The 13,046-nt window shown below is 39.3% G+C and overlaps 1 protein-coding gene across 1 annotated transcript; it reads left to right on the top strand.

The window, feature by feature from the left end:
• The first annotated feature begins 4,911 nt into the window (after nucleotides 1–4,911).
• Nucleotides 4,912–6,587, top strand: LOC102788507 (ferritin, middle subunit). Its single transcript, XM_006809720.2, has 4 exons — nucleotides 4,912–5,232; nucleotides 5,640–5,786; nucleotides 5,953–6,078; nucleotides 6,187–6,587. The coding sequence occupies exons 1-4, from the start codon at nucleotides 5,131–5,133 to the stop codon at nucleotides 6,340–6,342; spliced, it is 531 nt and encodes a 176-aa protein (XP_006809783.1). The 5' UTR covers nucleotides 4,912–5,130; the 3' UTR covers nucleotides 6,343–6,587.
• Nucleotides 6,588–13,046: the final 6,459 nt, after the last annotated feature.

Raw genomic sequence — 13,046 nt, forward strand, 5'->3', positions numbered from 1 at the left:
ATAACTGTGTAGATTTAGATTTGGGATCTTTGAAAGTTATTTTTCTCTGCTACACGTTTTGCATCAACACTTCTTAAACGAATAAATCCGAACTACTGATTTGATCAGTGTCTCTTAAATTATTTTCTGCATAGAAAAGGTTAAAGAAATATAAATGTACTTCCCTGCATTATTTATTTTTTATAAGAAAACAGCAACGCCGCCACTGCACATTGTAAACATCATACTGGCTCATGTTTGATTGTGGCTGTGATCCTGGTTCTACTGGAGGTCTCTTCCTGTTAAAAGGGAGTTCTTTCTTTCCACTGTATCCAAGTGCTTACCCGTAGAGTTTTCTCTCTTATTGTAGCGTTTTTCCTTTATAAAAGTGCCTCGAGGCAACCGTTGTGAGTTGGTGATATACACTCGCCCCCCTTTTGTCTCCAGAACATCTTTACTTCTTCAGATTCAACAAGGTGCAGGAAACAAGCCTCAGACATTTTGGCCCATGTGACACGATGGGTTTGTCAGCTGCACGTCCATGATGCTATCTCCCATTCCTCCACATCCTAAAGGTGCTCGACTGGATTGATATTGAGTGCAGTGAACTCTCTGTCATGCTCAGGAAACCAGTTTGTGATGACCTGAGCTTTGTGAAATAGTTTATCCTGCTGGATGCATACATCAAAACTTTTAGCTTCAGTTTCCTGTTATTAGCTGAGGAGTGACAGCTGCTGTGGTCTGCTGCTGCTGGAGCTCAAGGGCTGACATGCTGGGTGTTCGGAGAGATTGTTCTGCAAGTGATTATTTGAATTTCTGTTGCTTTACTATCAGCTTCAAGCAGTTTGACTTTTCTCATCTGACCTCTGACACCAACATGGCATTTTAACCCAGAGACCTGCAGCTCACTGTACATCTTCTTTTCTTTTTATAAACCTTGGTTGGAAACATCCCAGCAGGTCAGCAGCTTTAGGAACACTCGGACCAGCCAGTCTGACACCAACAGCCACGTTCAGAGTAAATCACATTTTCTGATCCTCGGTTTGAACATCAGCGAACCATCTTCACCATGTCTACATGTCTGTGTAACAGGGTCATAAATCACATTGTTATAATTACACAAAATGTGTTCTAAACCCCCAAACCGTTCCTGTTATACCTGACTTTTAGGACCTCCAAGCCTGTAGTTATGTTCATTATCAGTTAGAGCCCCTCCTCATTCTTTTCTTCTTCTTCTTTGGTGCAACCCTATAAATACAGTGTACCCCTTTTGCCTCTCCCCTTTTCTACAATTCCCCTGTGGGAGAGGTGGGTGTCATTTCTTCCCCAACACCTTAAAACACACATATAATGCATATTTAGCCACCTGGATGTTTCTGATTGTGATTTTAGTTCAATTATTGTCATTATTAAGCCTGTTTTTTGTTAGATGTTACAAGTGTGTGGTATGTGTGTATCATAAATGGGTTTTAGGCGCCATAAATGCTAGCATGAATAGATAATTCTTGTTAGCTTGGAAGTTGTGGTGGGTTGAGCTAACCCTCTTCCCCACTGTTTGTATTTGGTCGTAGGAGCTGGAGTGGGCAAGTTAATTACTTGGTCTTTATTTCTTTTACTTTTTTTATCAGACACAACGCAGAATCTCACCAGTTACATCTACATGAGTTGAACAAATGTTAACAAACATGTCTGAGAAAGTGTGAATAAAATACAGTTCTTTTTGTTAATTACTACTAGTTCACACAGATAATTGGTCAAAAACATAGTTTCGGTAACTCAAGTACACTTTTGGTTCCTTCGTTCAGACTTTCTGTTCCTTGTTAGTTTTTCCAAACCGGTCCCATCCAGCAGAGCACTGAGGTAAACTTACAATGAGATGCGATCACGAGGTGTCCTCCCTCTCTGTGACAAAAAAAGCAGAACAGAGAAAAAGGAAGACGGGCGCTGGCGGCTGCAGAACGCTGACTCACAGCGATGACATCGCACAACGCTCAGCTGAACCTGATGGTACAACACGGACTCATCGTCTTACACGAGAGCGCACAAAATAAAGCTGCTGTCTGAAGTGCTCTGTCATCTTTGTTCAGTATGAGAGTGGAAAACGTGATGACGAGTGCTTATGTGTTATTGCAGGTGTTGGTGAAGTCAACACAGGACAGCTTACAGAGCTTTTTAGTACAATGATAAGTGTGCAGTGACTGTGGGTCTGTCTGTAGCTCGTCCTCACCTTGAGCTCTGTGCTCCCTCCATTTTCACAGAACACTAACTTCTGTGATTGTTGTCTCTATACTGTGAAAGCCTTTTATTAACAATCATTTTTATTGCAGGATGACATTTAGTTATAAGACTCGAGTGAAATAAAAGCCATGTGAACACAAAGCTATCTATTGGGCTGCATTAAATACATTTTCCAAACATTGAGGAACATGTATTTGATTTTTTATTTAATGTCTACTTCCTTATATCTTAATATGACACAGGAACTGGTGTCTTTACTCAGGTCATTGTTTATTTAACAGTTTTATAACTTCTCAGATTGCAGTTTTCTTACAAAAACTACAAATTTCTCCACTGATTCTGAGTAATCTGACAAAATTAACACATTTATGTTTTTCCGAATCCATTTTCCTTTATCTTGAAATATATGTTTTAAGTTTTTTTTTCTGAGGTCATGGAAAATGCCTCTTATCAGTACATGCTCCTGATTGGACAGCGCGCTCGTCTACAGGTATGCAGTGCATCATATGTAACACCTGTAGCTCTGATGTTATGGAAAAACAAGTGTTGCTTCTCTGACTGAGGAATGTGTTATGTAATGATGACTCTGGCTCTTGCAACTATGCTAAAAATGTAATGTGGCTTTATTTTAAATTACACAACAGCAACTACAAAAAAGGCACAAACAAACAAAAACAAACATAAGGAAAAAATAACAACAACATTTTCAAAACGAAGTAGGAAGAAGGATACGCTTATTTAATCCCACGCATGTTTCCACTAAGTCATAACTAATAATCATCAGTGTGATTAATGGTCCTTAGAATTTGTTACATTTGCTTTTATAATTCCAACATCGTGGCAGGAGAGTTATTTACAGATGAATATACACATGTGCAAACATATTTACTGTGTGCAGCGAGTAACAAAAACGTGTCTCCTTCTTGTACCTTGAAAAAAAAACATAATTTTGTACCACTATTTAAAATGTGTCAAACTAATAAGACCTTTGCAATATCACTGATGTGTTTGAGAGAGGTATTGTTTACTCTCGAACATTACGTGTCAGCTAAAATCACACACTACAGCAAATCATACGGAGAACTAAACCTGTTCTGAGACATATTTTAGAGACAAGCGGTGTCGGCCTACGTGACTGTGTGAAATGACACGTTCAGCCAAAAGGCTTACACATGTTCTCCTCAGTGTGCAGGAAGGTATCAATTACTCTAAGACAAGCAGACATGGTGGAAGTTATTCACTGGGAAAGAAAGAGTAGATCAGTAGGCTTTCTCTGTCATTTCAACTGCTTAAAACCAAGTCTAGTGATGTTCTTTCATTCGTTTTATTATTAGAAAATGAAGCTGAAAGGGTGCAGCAAAGAAAATGCAGGCTCCGCCCTCGTGCTGGGAACACGTGATTACCAGCACACCTGTTGAGACTGGCAGGTCTCTGGGCACAGTGGAAAAGTACTGGCTCACACCGCTGTAGGTGGATTGTAAGTTGATGAGCAGGAAAGTCACGTTGTCTTGTAGTGCTTGACTTAATGTAAAGACAAAGTCAAGTTAAAGATAAACGTACAGAAGAGATATTTATGATTACATGAAGATGAATATTAAAGCTGACTGTATGTGTTTTGGGCTTTCTATTAAAAACATATGATGAGTGGATTTACTTCTACATGCACTTTACATAGAAAGCATTAAGCATGTGACATTGTGTTACACTTATACCTCAGCTGCAGTGAGACTGTTCAAAGACAAGTTTAATCTAACACGATACTTTTACATAAACAGACTAATACAAAAATACATGTCTTAGTTTTCGTTTTGTTTTACCCAGCAGTAGTAATGTTTCCGTCTGGGAGCTTCTACTATTGCTGGTTATGTCTGCTAACAGTGCTGTGGTGTTGAGCAATGCAATAAAAACACTTTGGTTGTAAACACCATTATCAGCAGTTTTTGGATGTCATGTGTTAGATTTATGGCGTAACTCTGCCTCAGTTTATGCTGCTTTTATGTAATCATTAACTAGCCTACAATAATATGCAAAAGTGTTCTTCTTTTGTACTTGTTGGTTAGCACAAATGCCCGTCTAAACATGTTGTTTTTGGAATTTTTCACTGATTCAACAAAAGAAGTGGAAACACAGTATGTGTTTTATTGACAGGCTGCAAGTAATAAAGCGCCTAAAGATGCAATTTAAAAAAGTTTTCTGTTATATATCGGCACAATTGGGTCAACCTTTGGGTTTTGTGCCTTTTTGGCTTGAATGTTTCAAAGATCCGTCTTAAGTCTCTTTATTAAACAAGCAAAAAACATTTGTTTAAAACACCTGTCCAGATGAAAACTTCAAACGCCCTTCAGAACGGCTACTTGAAAAAGAAATATCAGGTTTGGCTCAAGACTTTTGCACAGCATTGTACGTATTAAACAAAGAGGCGATTTTACGCGTTTTGAGATTAATCGTTACATATCTTATATATGTCGCTTATTTCCTGTTGAACTACGGAAAATGCTTTGTCATTGCACGTGACTATCTGCCAGCAGGTCACATTAAACATTCAAGTTAATGCGGAGTTTTCTACGAATCAGGAGGAGAAAAAAATGCAACTTCATCCTGTGAGTCACAGGTGGTACAGACACCCCAGCTCAGTGATTGGTGGAAACATACGTCACATCTGTCACGAGCTCCTCCGTGGAGTATAAATACAGGGACCCGCGAGTTCGCTGTTTCACACCAGGGGGGAAACTTTGAGGAGTTCTTGCTTCAACAGTGTTTGAACGGAACTTCTTGACTTCGTCCCGCTTTATATTTCAGCTGCTCTGCACTTCGGAACAAAAATCCTTTTCTACTTGAACGCTACAGCTAAAGTCGACGTAAAGCTTTACTTTTGTACCGGTTTTGTTAATAAAAGCACAAACGCCAGCCGACATGGAGTCCCAAGTGCGTCAGAACTACCACCGCGACAGCGAGGCCGCCGTCAACCGGATGGTGAACATGGAGCTGTTTGCGTCTTACACCTACACTTCTATGGTGAGAACACTTCATGTGATGCTGATGTCTCTAATAACCTTAATCTCAAGCTATGTTAGCTGAATGCTAATGAGTGAGTAGAGTCGTTAAATGTAAAGTCCGGTATGTTGTTACTTATTTCAGTCATACGTGATTTCAGTCGCAGCTCGTTTGTTGGTTGTTTATCACAGATGGGCAGGTTGCCAGATGCGGAGTGTATTTTCACCCCAAACACATCACTGAAAAACCCAAATGCTGCGTCTTGCTTACTTTGGCTTTTCTTTAACCTCGAGTTCAGCAGTTACCTCGGTCTAAACCGGCTGAACTATTGGTGATGAATCATGTCTGTCTCCATAACTGTTTGTCACGATGCTTTATTTGCAGAATAATTGGTGCTGTGTACTAATAACCTGTGTCTGATTTGTCAGGCCTTCTACTTTGACCGTGATGATGTGGCCCTGCCAGGCTTCTCCCACTTCTTCAAGGAGAACAGCCATGAGGAGAGGGAGCACGCTGACAAGCTGCTGTCCTTCCAGAACAAGAGAGGAGGTCGCATCTTACTCCAGGACATCAAGGTGTGTACAAACTGAACTAGTCCTGCTGTGACATACCTGACTGAGTCTCTAACACACAAACTGGGATTAACGAGACACTTGTTCTCTTGCTGTTGCATTAGTGTGTAATGTGTACACAGAGCTTAAAACAAGTGTTCAGTCTTTAACAGAATTGTTTGTTGTGCAGAAACCAGAGCGTGACGAGTGGGGCAGCGGGCTGGAGGCCATGCAGTGTGCTCTGCAGCTGGAGAAGAACGTCAACCAGGCTCTGCTGGACCTGCACAAGCTGGCTTCTCAGCATAATGACCCTCATGTAAGTGGAAGTTGGAGGGAAGAGTTTGGGGTTAAAGACTGAACTAGTTCATGCTGCGTATGTTTGACAAATCATCAAATGTTAACTGTAGTTTGTTTGTTTTCCCAGCTGTGTGACTTCCTGGAGACCCACTACCTGGACGAGCAGGTGAAGTCCATCAAGAAGCTGGGTGACCACATCACTAACCTCACCCGCATGGATGCCCACAACAACAAGATGGCAGAGTACCTGTTTGACAAGCACACTCTGGGTGACAAGAGCTAAATGCTGAGACGTAGGAGTGAGCCTGGAGTCAAAATGTTAACACAGGCTTTGAAGTAAACTTCTGCTCAAACTGATTTCTTTCCTGGTTTCCTGACTTTAAAGCTGCGTCAGTTCTTGTATGTTGTGGTGTTTTTGTGTGAAATGTCACAGAGAGATGGATGTTATCAGGGTATGGCTCTGCTTAAGCTGTCTGACATTTGGAAATGTTTCTGATCTGTTCATCTGAATAAACCTTTCGAGCTGGATCTTTGGTCTGTCTGCATCTGTGACTCATTTTACTGATTAGAGCAAAAACTGACTGCATCACTACTTGATTACTGTCGACGGAAGGTCTTTGACTAAACATCTCTACACATTAGCAAAAAGTACAATCTAATTTAGGTGAAGCCATATGTGTGAGTTAATATTTGTACACATTGGGACCAAATGTGTACAACAAGACCATATCAGATGTAAATGTTACTGGATATCTTTTGGTTTTCTCCCCAGTGAAGTCTCAACTTGACCTTCACTTTATCTGGTACACCTGTTCTGCAGCCTACGGCAACTTCTAATTGGAAATCTGTAGCGGTTGCAGAGGCTCTGCACTGAGCAGGAGGTCTCTGATCAGAAATGTCTTTAATATCAGAAGTCAAATGTTCAGGTGGCCTTAGAGGCTTCAACTGTTTGCAGGACATAAACATGGCAACTTTTGTTCACTCTTGCATACAGTTTTGTATCTACTTTTTTTTTTCTTTTTTTTTTTCCAATCTATTGTATGTGTGTCTATATATAAGATCTTAACAGTGCGCTCTTTTCACTTGTATACAATTTGTGTTAAAGCACAATGACAAAGATTCTGATCCATGAAGCACCACACATTCCAGACAGCACAACTATATTGGTTCATGTAAACATCTTAATATAACAGCCAATTAACTTGAAAATATGGAATCACGTGGACATGTGATCCAATGTCTTGCTATAAATTTTTGGTGGGTTTATTTAATTTGGCACAAATCTTTGTTTCCTTGTTATTAACATTACTTCTGTAATGCACCATCGCCCTCTACTGGAGACACTCCATACTGCAGAGTGAAATCATTTCCTTCTTTATAGAAAGTAAAATCTAAAATGAACTAAAGGTGTTTTATATTACACCCTGAAAAAAAACGTTATGTACCTTGTTGTGCCTTATTCAGTAATAAAACTAAACATTTTTTCAAATTATTTATTTTCAGGAACTAAATAAACTAAAAAAAAAAAAGATTCGTAGTCATTTTATTCACTTGTATTAATGTTATCTAGAAATAAAATCACATCACAAAGAAATCCTCTCTCACTCTTCTCTTGAAAATCCAGGTATTTGCTCAGTTTTATACCCATGTTTTGGAAAGTATCCATGATTACAATTCTGACTTTGTGTTGTAAGGTAAAGAGCCTACGATAATACAGAGAAAACAGAGAACACACAACAATCAAATGACCCCCTAAGAGCGAGCGCTTTGGCAATATTGGGAAGGAAAAACTCCCTTTTAACAGGAAGAAACCTCCATCAGAACCAGGCTATGGAGTCGCCGCCATTTGCCACGACTGGTTGGAGGTGACGGGAGGAAATCGACACGCTATGGAAGAGAGCCAGATATTATACATAACTAATAATTAAATATCGAGAGATGTTTAAACACATAGTGACTAAAAAGCTGACTGGAAGAAGAAACACTCAGTGCATCATGAGAGTACCAGCTGCCTAAACCTGTTGCAACGTAACTGAGTATTCTGTCCCTCGGATTATTCCTGAGGTTGATGTTATAGGACAGGTTGTAGTCATTCTTGCTGTAAGTAATTGAATAGATGTGTCGACAAATATGTTTATTCCTGGCCTGCTCATGGCAAAAGCCTGCCCTCTAGTGGGCCAACAGCAGAAACTCCTAGTAAGGGGAGAGAAGAAGAGTTTTCCTCCGAGCACTTGGGAAGGTCCGGTGCTTTGTGTCTCTGACGATTCCTGCTTCTGTTGCTCTTGAGATGGCATCATCTTTCTACAAGAATGAAAGTGTTGCTCTCTGGCTGCCAAAGCTGTTTCCTGTTAAAAGGGAGTTTTCCCTTCACGGTTGCTTGCTTGCCTATGCGTGCTTGCTCATAGGCTATACTAACTATTGCAGTCACTCAGAGAGAGTCCTGGAAGAGACAGAAGTTGAGCTTGTCCACTCTTTTACTCTTCAGTTAAGTTGCATTTGGATTTTAAATGTTCTGTTCAGATTTCCTGGGAGACTTTTAATATAGATGTGTTACGGGCCCCAGGAATGGTGCCACAATAACAAAGAAGAAATCCCTGCAAATACAGGTAAAGTTCAGGAGCAATGAAGACAGTGCACTCGGTTTGCCTCTCAGATTGCATCTGAATAGTGGGCGGAAGTCCATCCCCCTAAAGCAACTGGGTTGCACCTGCCTTAAAATAATAGTTCCACCTGAGGTGTTGCTCCATTTTTTTGTACCTTCTGTACAGTTCATGTGACAAAATAATATACAGGTTAAATTGGTCATGTTACCAAAGTCATTTTGAATATTAATAGCCACACAAAATAACTGATAAACAAATTAAATAAATTAAATTAAATGATTAACACAAAAGTGGCCATGCATTTTGGGTGTGCCACAGATGCATGATATAACTAAAGATTAGCATCCTCTCATTTCAAGCCAGCTGCCTTTCTCCTGGGACCTTTTTACATAATCCTACTCCCATTAAGAAGTATTATTAGAAGACACAGGATGCATTTCCAATGCAATGCAGCTGATACCCAGTTATGGTTATCTATGCAGTCAGATGACACAAATAGGACATGTCTTATAGACATAAAGGCCTGGATGGCCTCTAATTTTCTGCTTTGAATTCAGACAAAACTAACCCTAAAATTCTTAAAAACATAGCATCTAACCAGATACTTACTGTAGGGTAATTTCCAATAAACCAAGTTCAGAAAAGGGAGTCTATGGCTGACGCGTGTTCCTGGTTTCCAAAAGAAATGCTTCCAGTTGCATTATGATTTGAAGACTGTTTATTTATTACAAACTGAAGATGTAACAATGAACTCCTTCCAAAATAAGCATGAAAATTCCAAAAAATAGCAGTTATCCAGAAGTACCTGTGCACACAGTCAGAAAACTGTGAGACTCCTAACCTCTCTGTCCACGCTCCTCCCCTTCCCTCTCACACAGGGTTTCATGCTACTATTGCACTTACATACTTAAAGTGAGAGGTACCCCCTTTTAGGTTCCAGTCCCAAAACAGTGACTTAAAATTACTTTATGTAAACACATATATTTTCACATTTATTAATCCTGAAAAGATGACTTATGTAATGAATCTATGAATTATAAAGCAAACATGAACTCAATCGTAAATAAAAATATAAAGCAGACGTCTGGCGCTTACACTTACCATGGATGGCATTACCTTGGCCTGTAGTGACACTATGAAGATTTTTGATCAGCCAAAATGATGGACACCACACATCAACTAAAAAGCACATTTATTTAAAAAAAGTAAAACAACAACAAAAAAGCCCAACAAAAGTCAAATGTGTTGTCAGTTCAGTGGTCATGTGTAGTGTGTGTACCTGTGCTGTGCAAAGCAAACAACATTCAAATAAGCCGAATGCCCTGAAAGACTGAGAGAGGCCAAATAAGCCTCAACACTGCTCTAACTAATACTCCCCTAATACAAGTAGCCCCCAAACCTGGACGTGGACACAGAGGCCTGAGGGCCATCTCACACATTTATTCAGAATAAAACAGGTTTGTGTGTTTGTGTTACTCCAGGACGTCAACATGACACGTTCAAGGACCCAGTAAACATCAGAGCAGACAGCTGTTCATAAACGTGTCATAAAAACGTGCTTAAACTACTCAGACCAGCCCCTGTGAGCACTGCTGCAGAGCAGAGTGAACAGTACTGATGGGGACTGTGAAGGTTTGTAGTTTGATTCCTGCTCTTGCAGGATCAGTGAGTCTGTTTAAACCTCATGAACACAACTTTAAATCCCCACGACGTCACCAACAGTTCTGCAGGAGGACAGAAGCCCCTGATTTAATCTACCATCATGCTCTGTGATATGTTGTCATGGCAACATAAAGTCCAAAAAATACAAAACTGCAAAAGAAGAGGAGGACAACAAGACAGCTGGAGGAGCTTTTGAAGCAGGAAAACTTTTCTGGATTTATCTCAACTTAACTGGAGATTTTGCTAAACGAGTCAAGCTGGAAACAAGGAGGCAGCTGGTTGGATCATATCTGAGGACAGGACGCATGAAGGAGACGCACGAGGAGACAGGAAACAGCAGAGAGACGCTGTGGAGATAATCGTGGATCAAGCACCAAAACTGTGAGTAGACATCACACACCAAGAGCTAAAATGACTGTGCTGATCAAGGAAACATTACATTTGGTTAGTTTGGGGTCTGCAGCTTCAGGTTTGTGGGTTCAGTTGGTCTCAAAATTGAGGAACGACAAAAACATGTTTCTTTCAAAAGGTTGTTGGAGGATTCTTACTGTAAGAACTGAAAATTAATCCGTGGGTTTAACTGATAATTAAATAATTGTAATTTTGTAGAAAAGGCTCTGCACCTGTGAAAATAATAAACAGGTATCCAAGCCCCCGAGGTCACTGCAGATCAAAGTAGCTCAGACCTGGTTGACTATAATTATATTACAGGAGGTGAAAAATATGGGAATGATTGAAAGAAACAAAGATCTGTTAAAGATTTGGCTTTCTGATTGAAAGAGATGAAAACTATTCCATGTGTGACACTGAGAAAAAACTGAAAGCTTAATGAAGGTCCAGCTGTTGTTATACAAATGTGCAAATTAGTTTTAATGAGATTAGGAAGAAAAAAATGGGATGTTTAAAAAATAACAAATTTAATTTAGTATTAGACGGCAAAATGATTTTGGTTTGTGCTGATGTCTGTGGAAGAAGGTTTGGTCACTAATAAGCTGAGATTTAACAGGATAAACTGAGGGGAGGTAATATAATGTACACAGCAGCTATAATAGCTGTAAATGGGCATCTGTACACCTGTAGATATTTTATCAAACATCATAATTTGTGATCAATGTGAGTTTTAATCATTGACATTTCTTTATATTTCTGACAAATTTGCAAAATATGAAAAAGAATTTTAGTATTTTTTCAAAATAAGACGTTTCTAATGGACTTCACACTTCTAAGCTGTAGTGTAGATTGCAATGATAGTTCTCTATTATAGAAGATGATGTAGAAGCATGAGGACAGGGAGACACTGTTAAAACGTTATGAGCTGTCTTGCTGCAGAGAAAGTGGAGTCTGTCATCCTTGAAATGCTCCCTATAGGCAGCTGGCAGGACTGAACGATGCTCTGCCTCTGTGCTCAAGTACAGACAGGCCTTAAGCAACCATGAGCCACTGATGAGCGTGACAGATCAGGAAGCAGCATAAAGTCAGACACCTATGAGCCAGTAACAGGAGAAGATGAGCACGCAATAAAGTGGAGTTGTTAGGCAGAGTTTGACATCAGAGTGAAAACACTTCAACTCAGTTTTTGATGATAGACACAACAAAAAAATCCTGATCAGTTACAGACACATGTACACAAAACACACGACTGCTCAAAAGTTTGTGGTCAGATTGAAACATTCTTGTACAGTAGACGCACAACACTATATTATAGACCTGGGTCATTTATTATTACAATTTAAAAGTTTAAAACCTTGATTTGAATGTTAAATGAAACAAAACAGTCTTTTGATGATTTCTCAAAGTAATGCATCCAAAGACAGTATCAAAGAAACGTCTATTTTCCACTCTAAACTCTCCCTTTGACTCAGTTGCAGAATGTCACCAATAGATGGCGCTCGGTTCGAATAAAAACTTTAATATATGAAGCGGTTAAAGTAAGAATTAAGCACCTCACAACTGAAGAAGCGATTATCCAGGAAACATTTCTGTTTTATTATTTTTATTTATTTAATTTATTTAAAAAACAAAACAAAAAGAAGTTTTTTAATTTTCTAAGGGGAAACATGTTTTTCCTAATAAAAGCTCCCACCTGGAGTCCATCAGACATTTGTGTCTCCTTTGCCCTTTTAAGGAATAAAACATATTTTTACATAATTTTATAGATCAAAATTTAAATGTACTTTCATTCAGAAAGCCAATGTATATTTTCTCTAAGCTGTGTGTGGTGTAAGGTACCAATAAATCTAATAAATAATTAGAATCAATTTTAAATCGCAAACATCTCATCAAAAAACTATCTAAGCAGAATATAGATCCATGTCTTTTTAGGGCTAGCGTGATAGTAGAGGGCCCAAAGTGATATTTTTCTTTTCCTGTTTTTATTCTCACTGACGTTGTTCCCATCAACCACAGGATGCATGTACAGTAAAACATCATGTCTGTGTTAAAACATTTATCGACTTTGACACCGACACCACCGGCCTGTCTCCTTTCTTTGAACGTTGTACTCTTCAAAGATGTATTGACTATTGTTTCCTCCCAAGCAATATTTTATTCTGGAGCAGATCAACGAAGTGGCAATCTTAAAGTAGGTTCATTCAGAACACGAGTTGAAGTTGGTCTGTGTGGATCTTGTCGAGTGTGTTCATCAAATGTTCGTTCATGTGTCAACAGCTTTTGTTCCAGTCTGCTATTGAAATAATGAATGGATCTGTCTGCTCCGGCTTTT

Source organism: Neolamprologus brichardi, unplaced genomic scaffold (assembly GCF_056152115.1).
Source record: "Neolamprologus brichardi isolate AB-2024 unplaced genomic scaffold, ASM5615211v1 NODE_ptg000031l+_length_7269946_cov_1, whole genome shotgun sequence".
Taxonomy (NCBI): Eukaryota; Metazoa; Chordata; class Actinopteri; order Cichliformes; family Cichlidae; genus Neolamprologus; species Neolamprologus brichardi.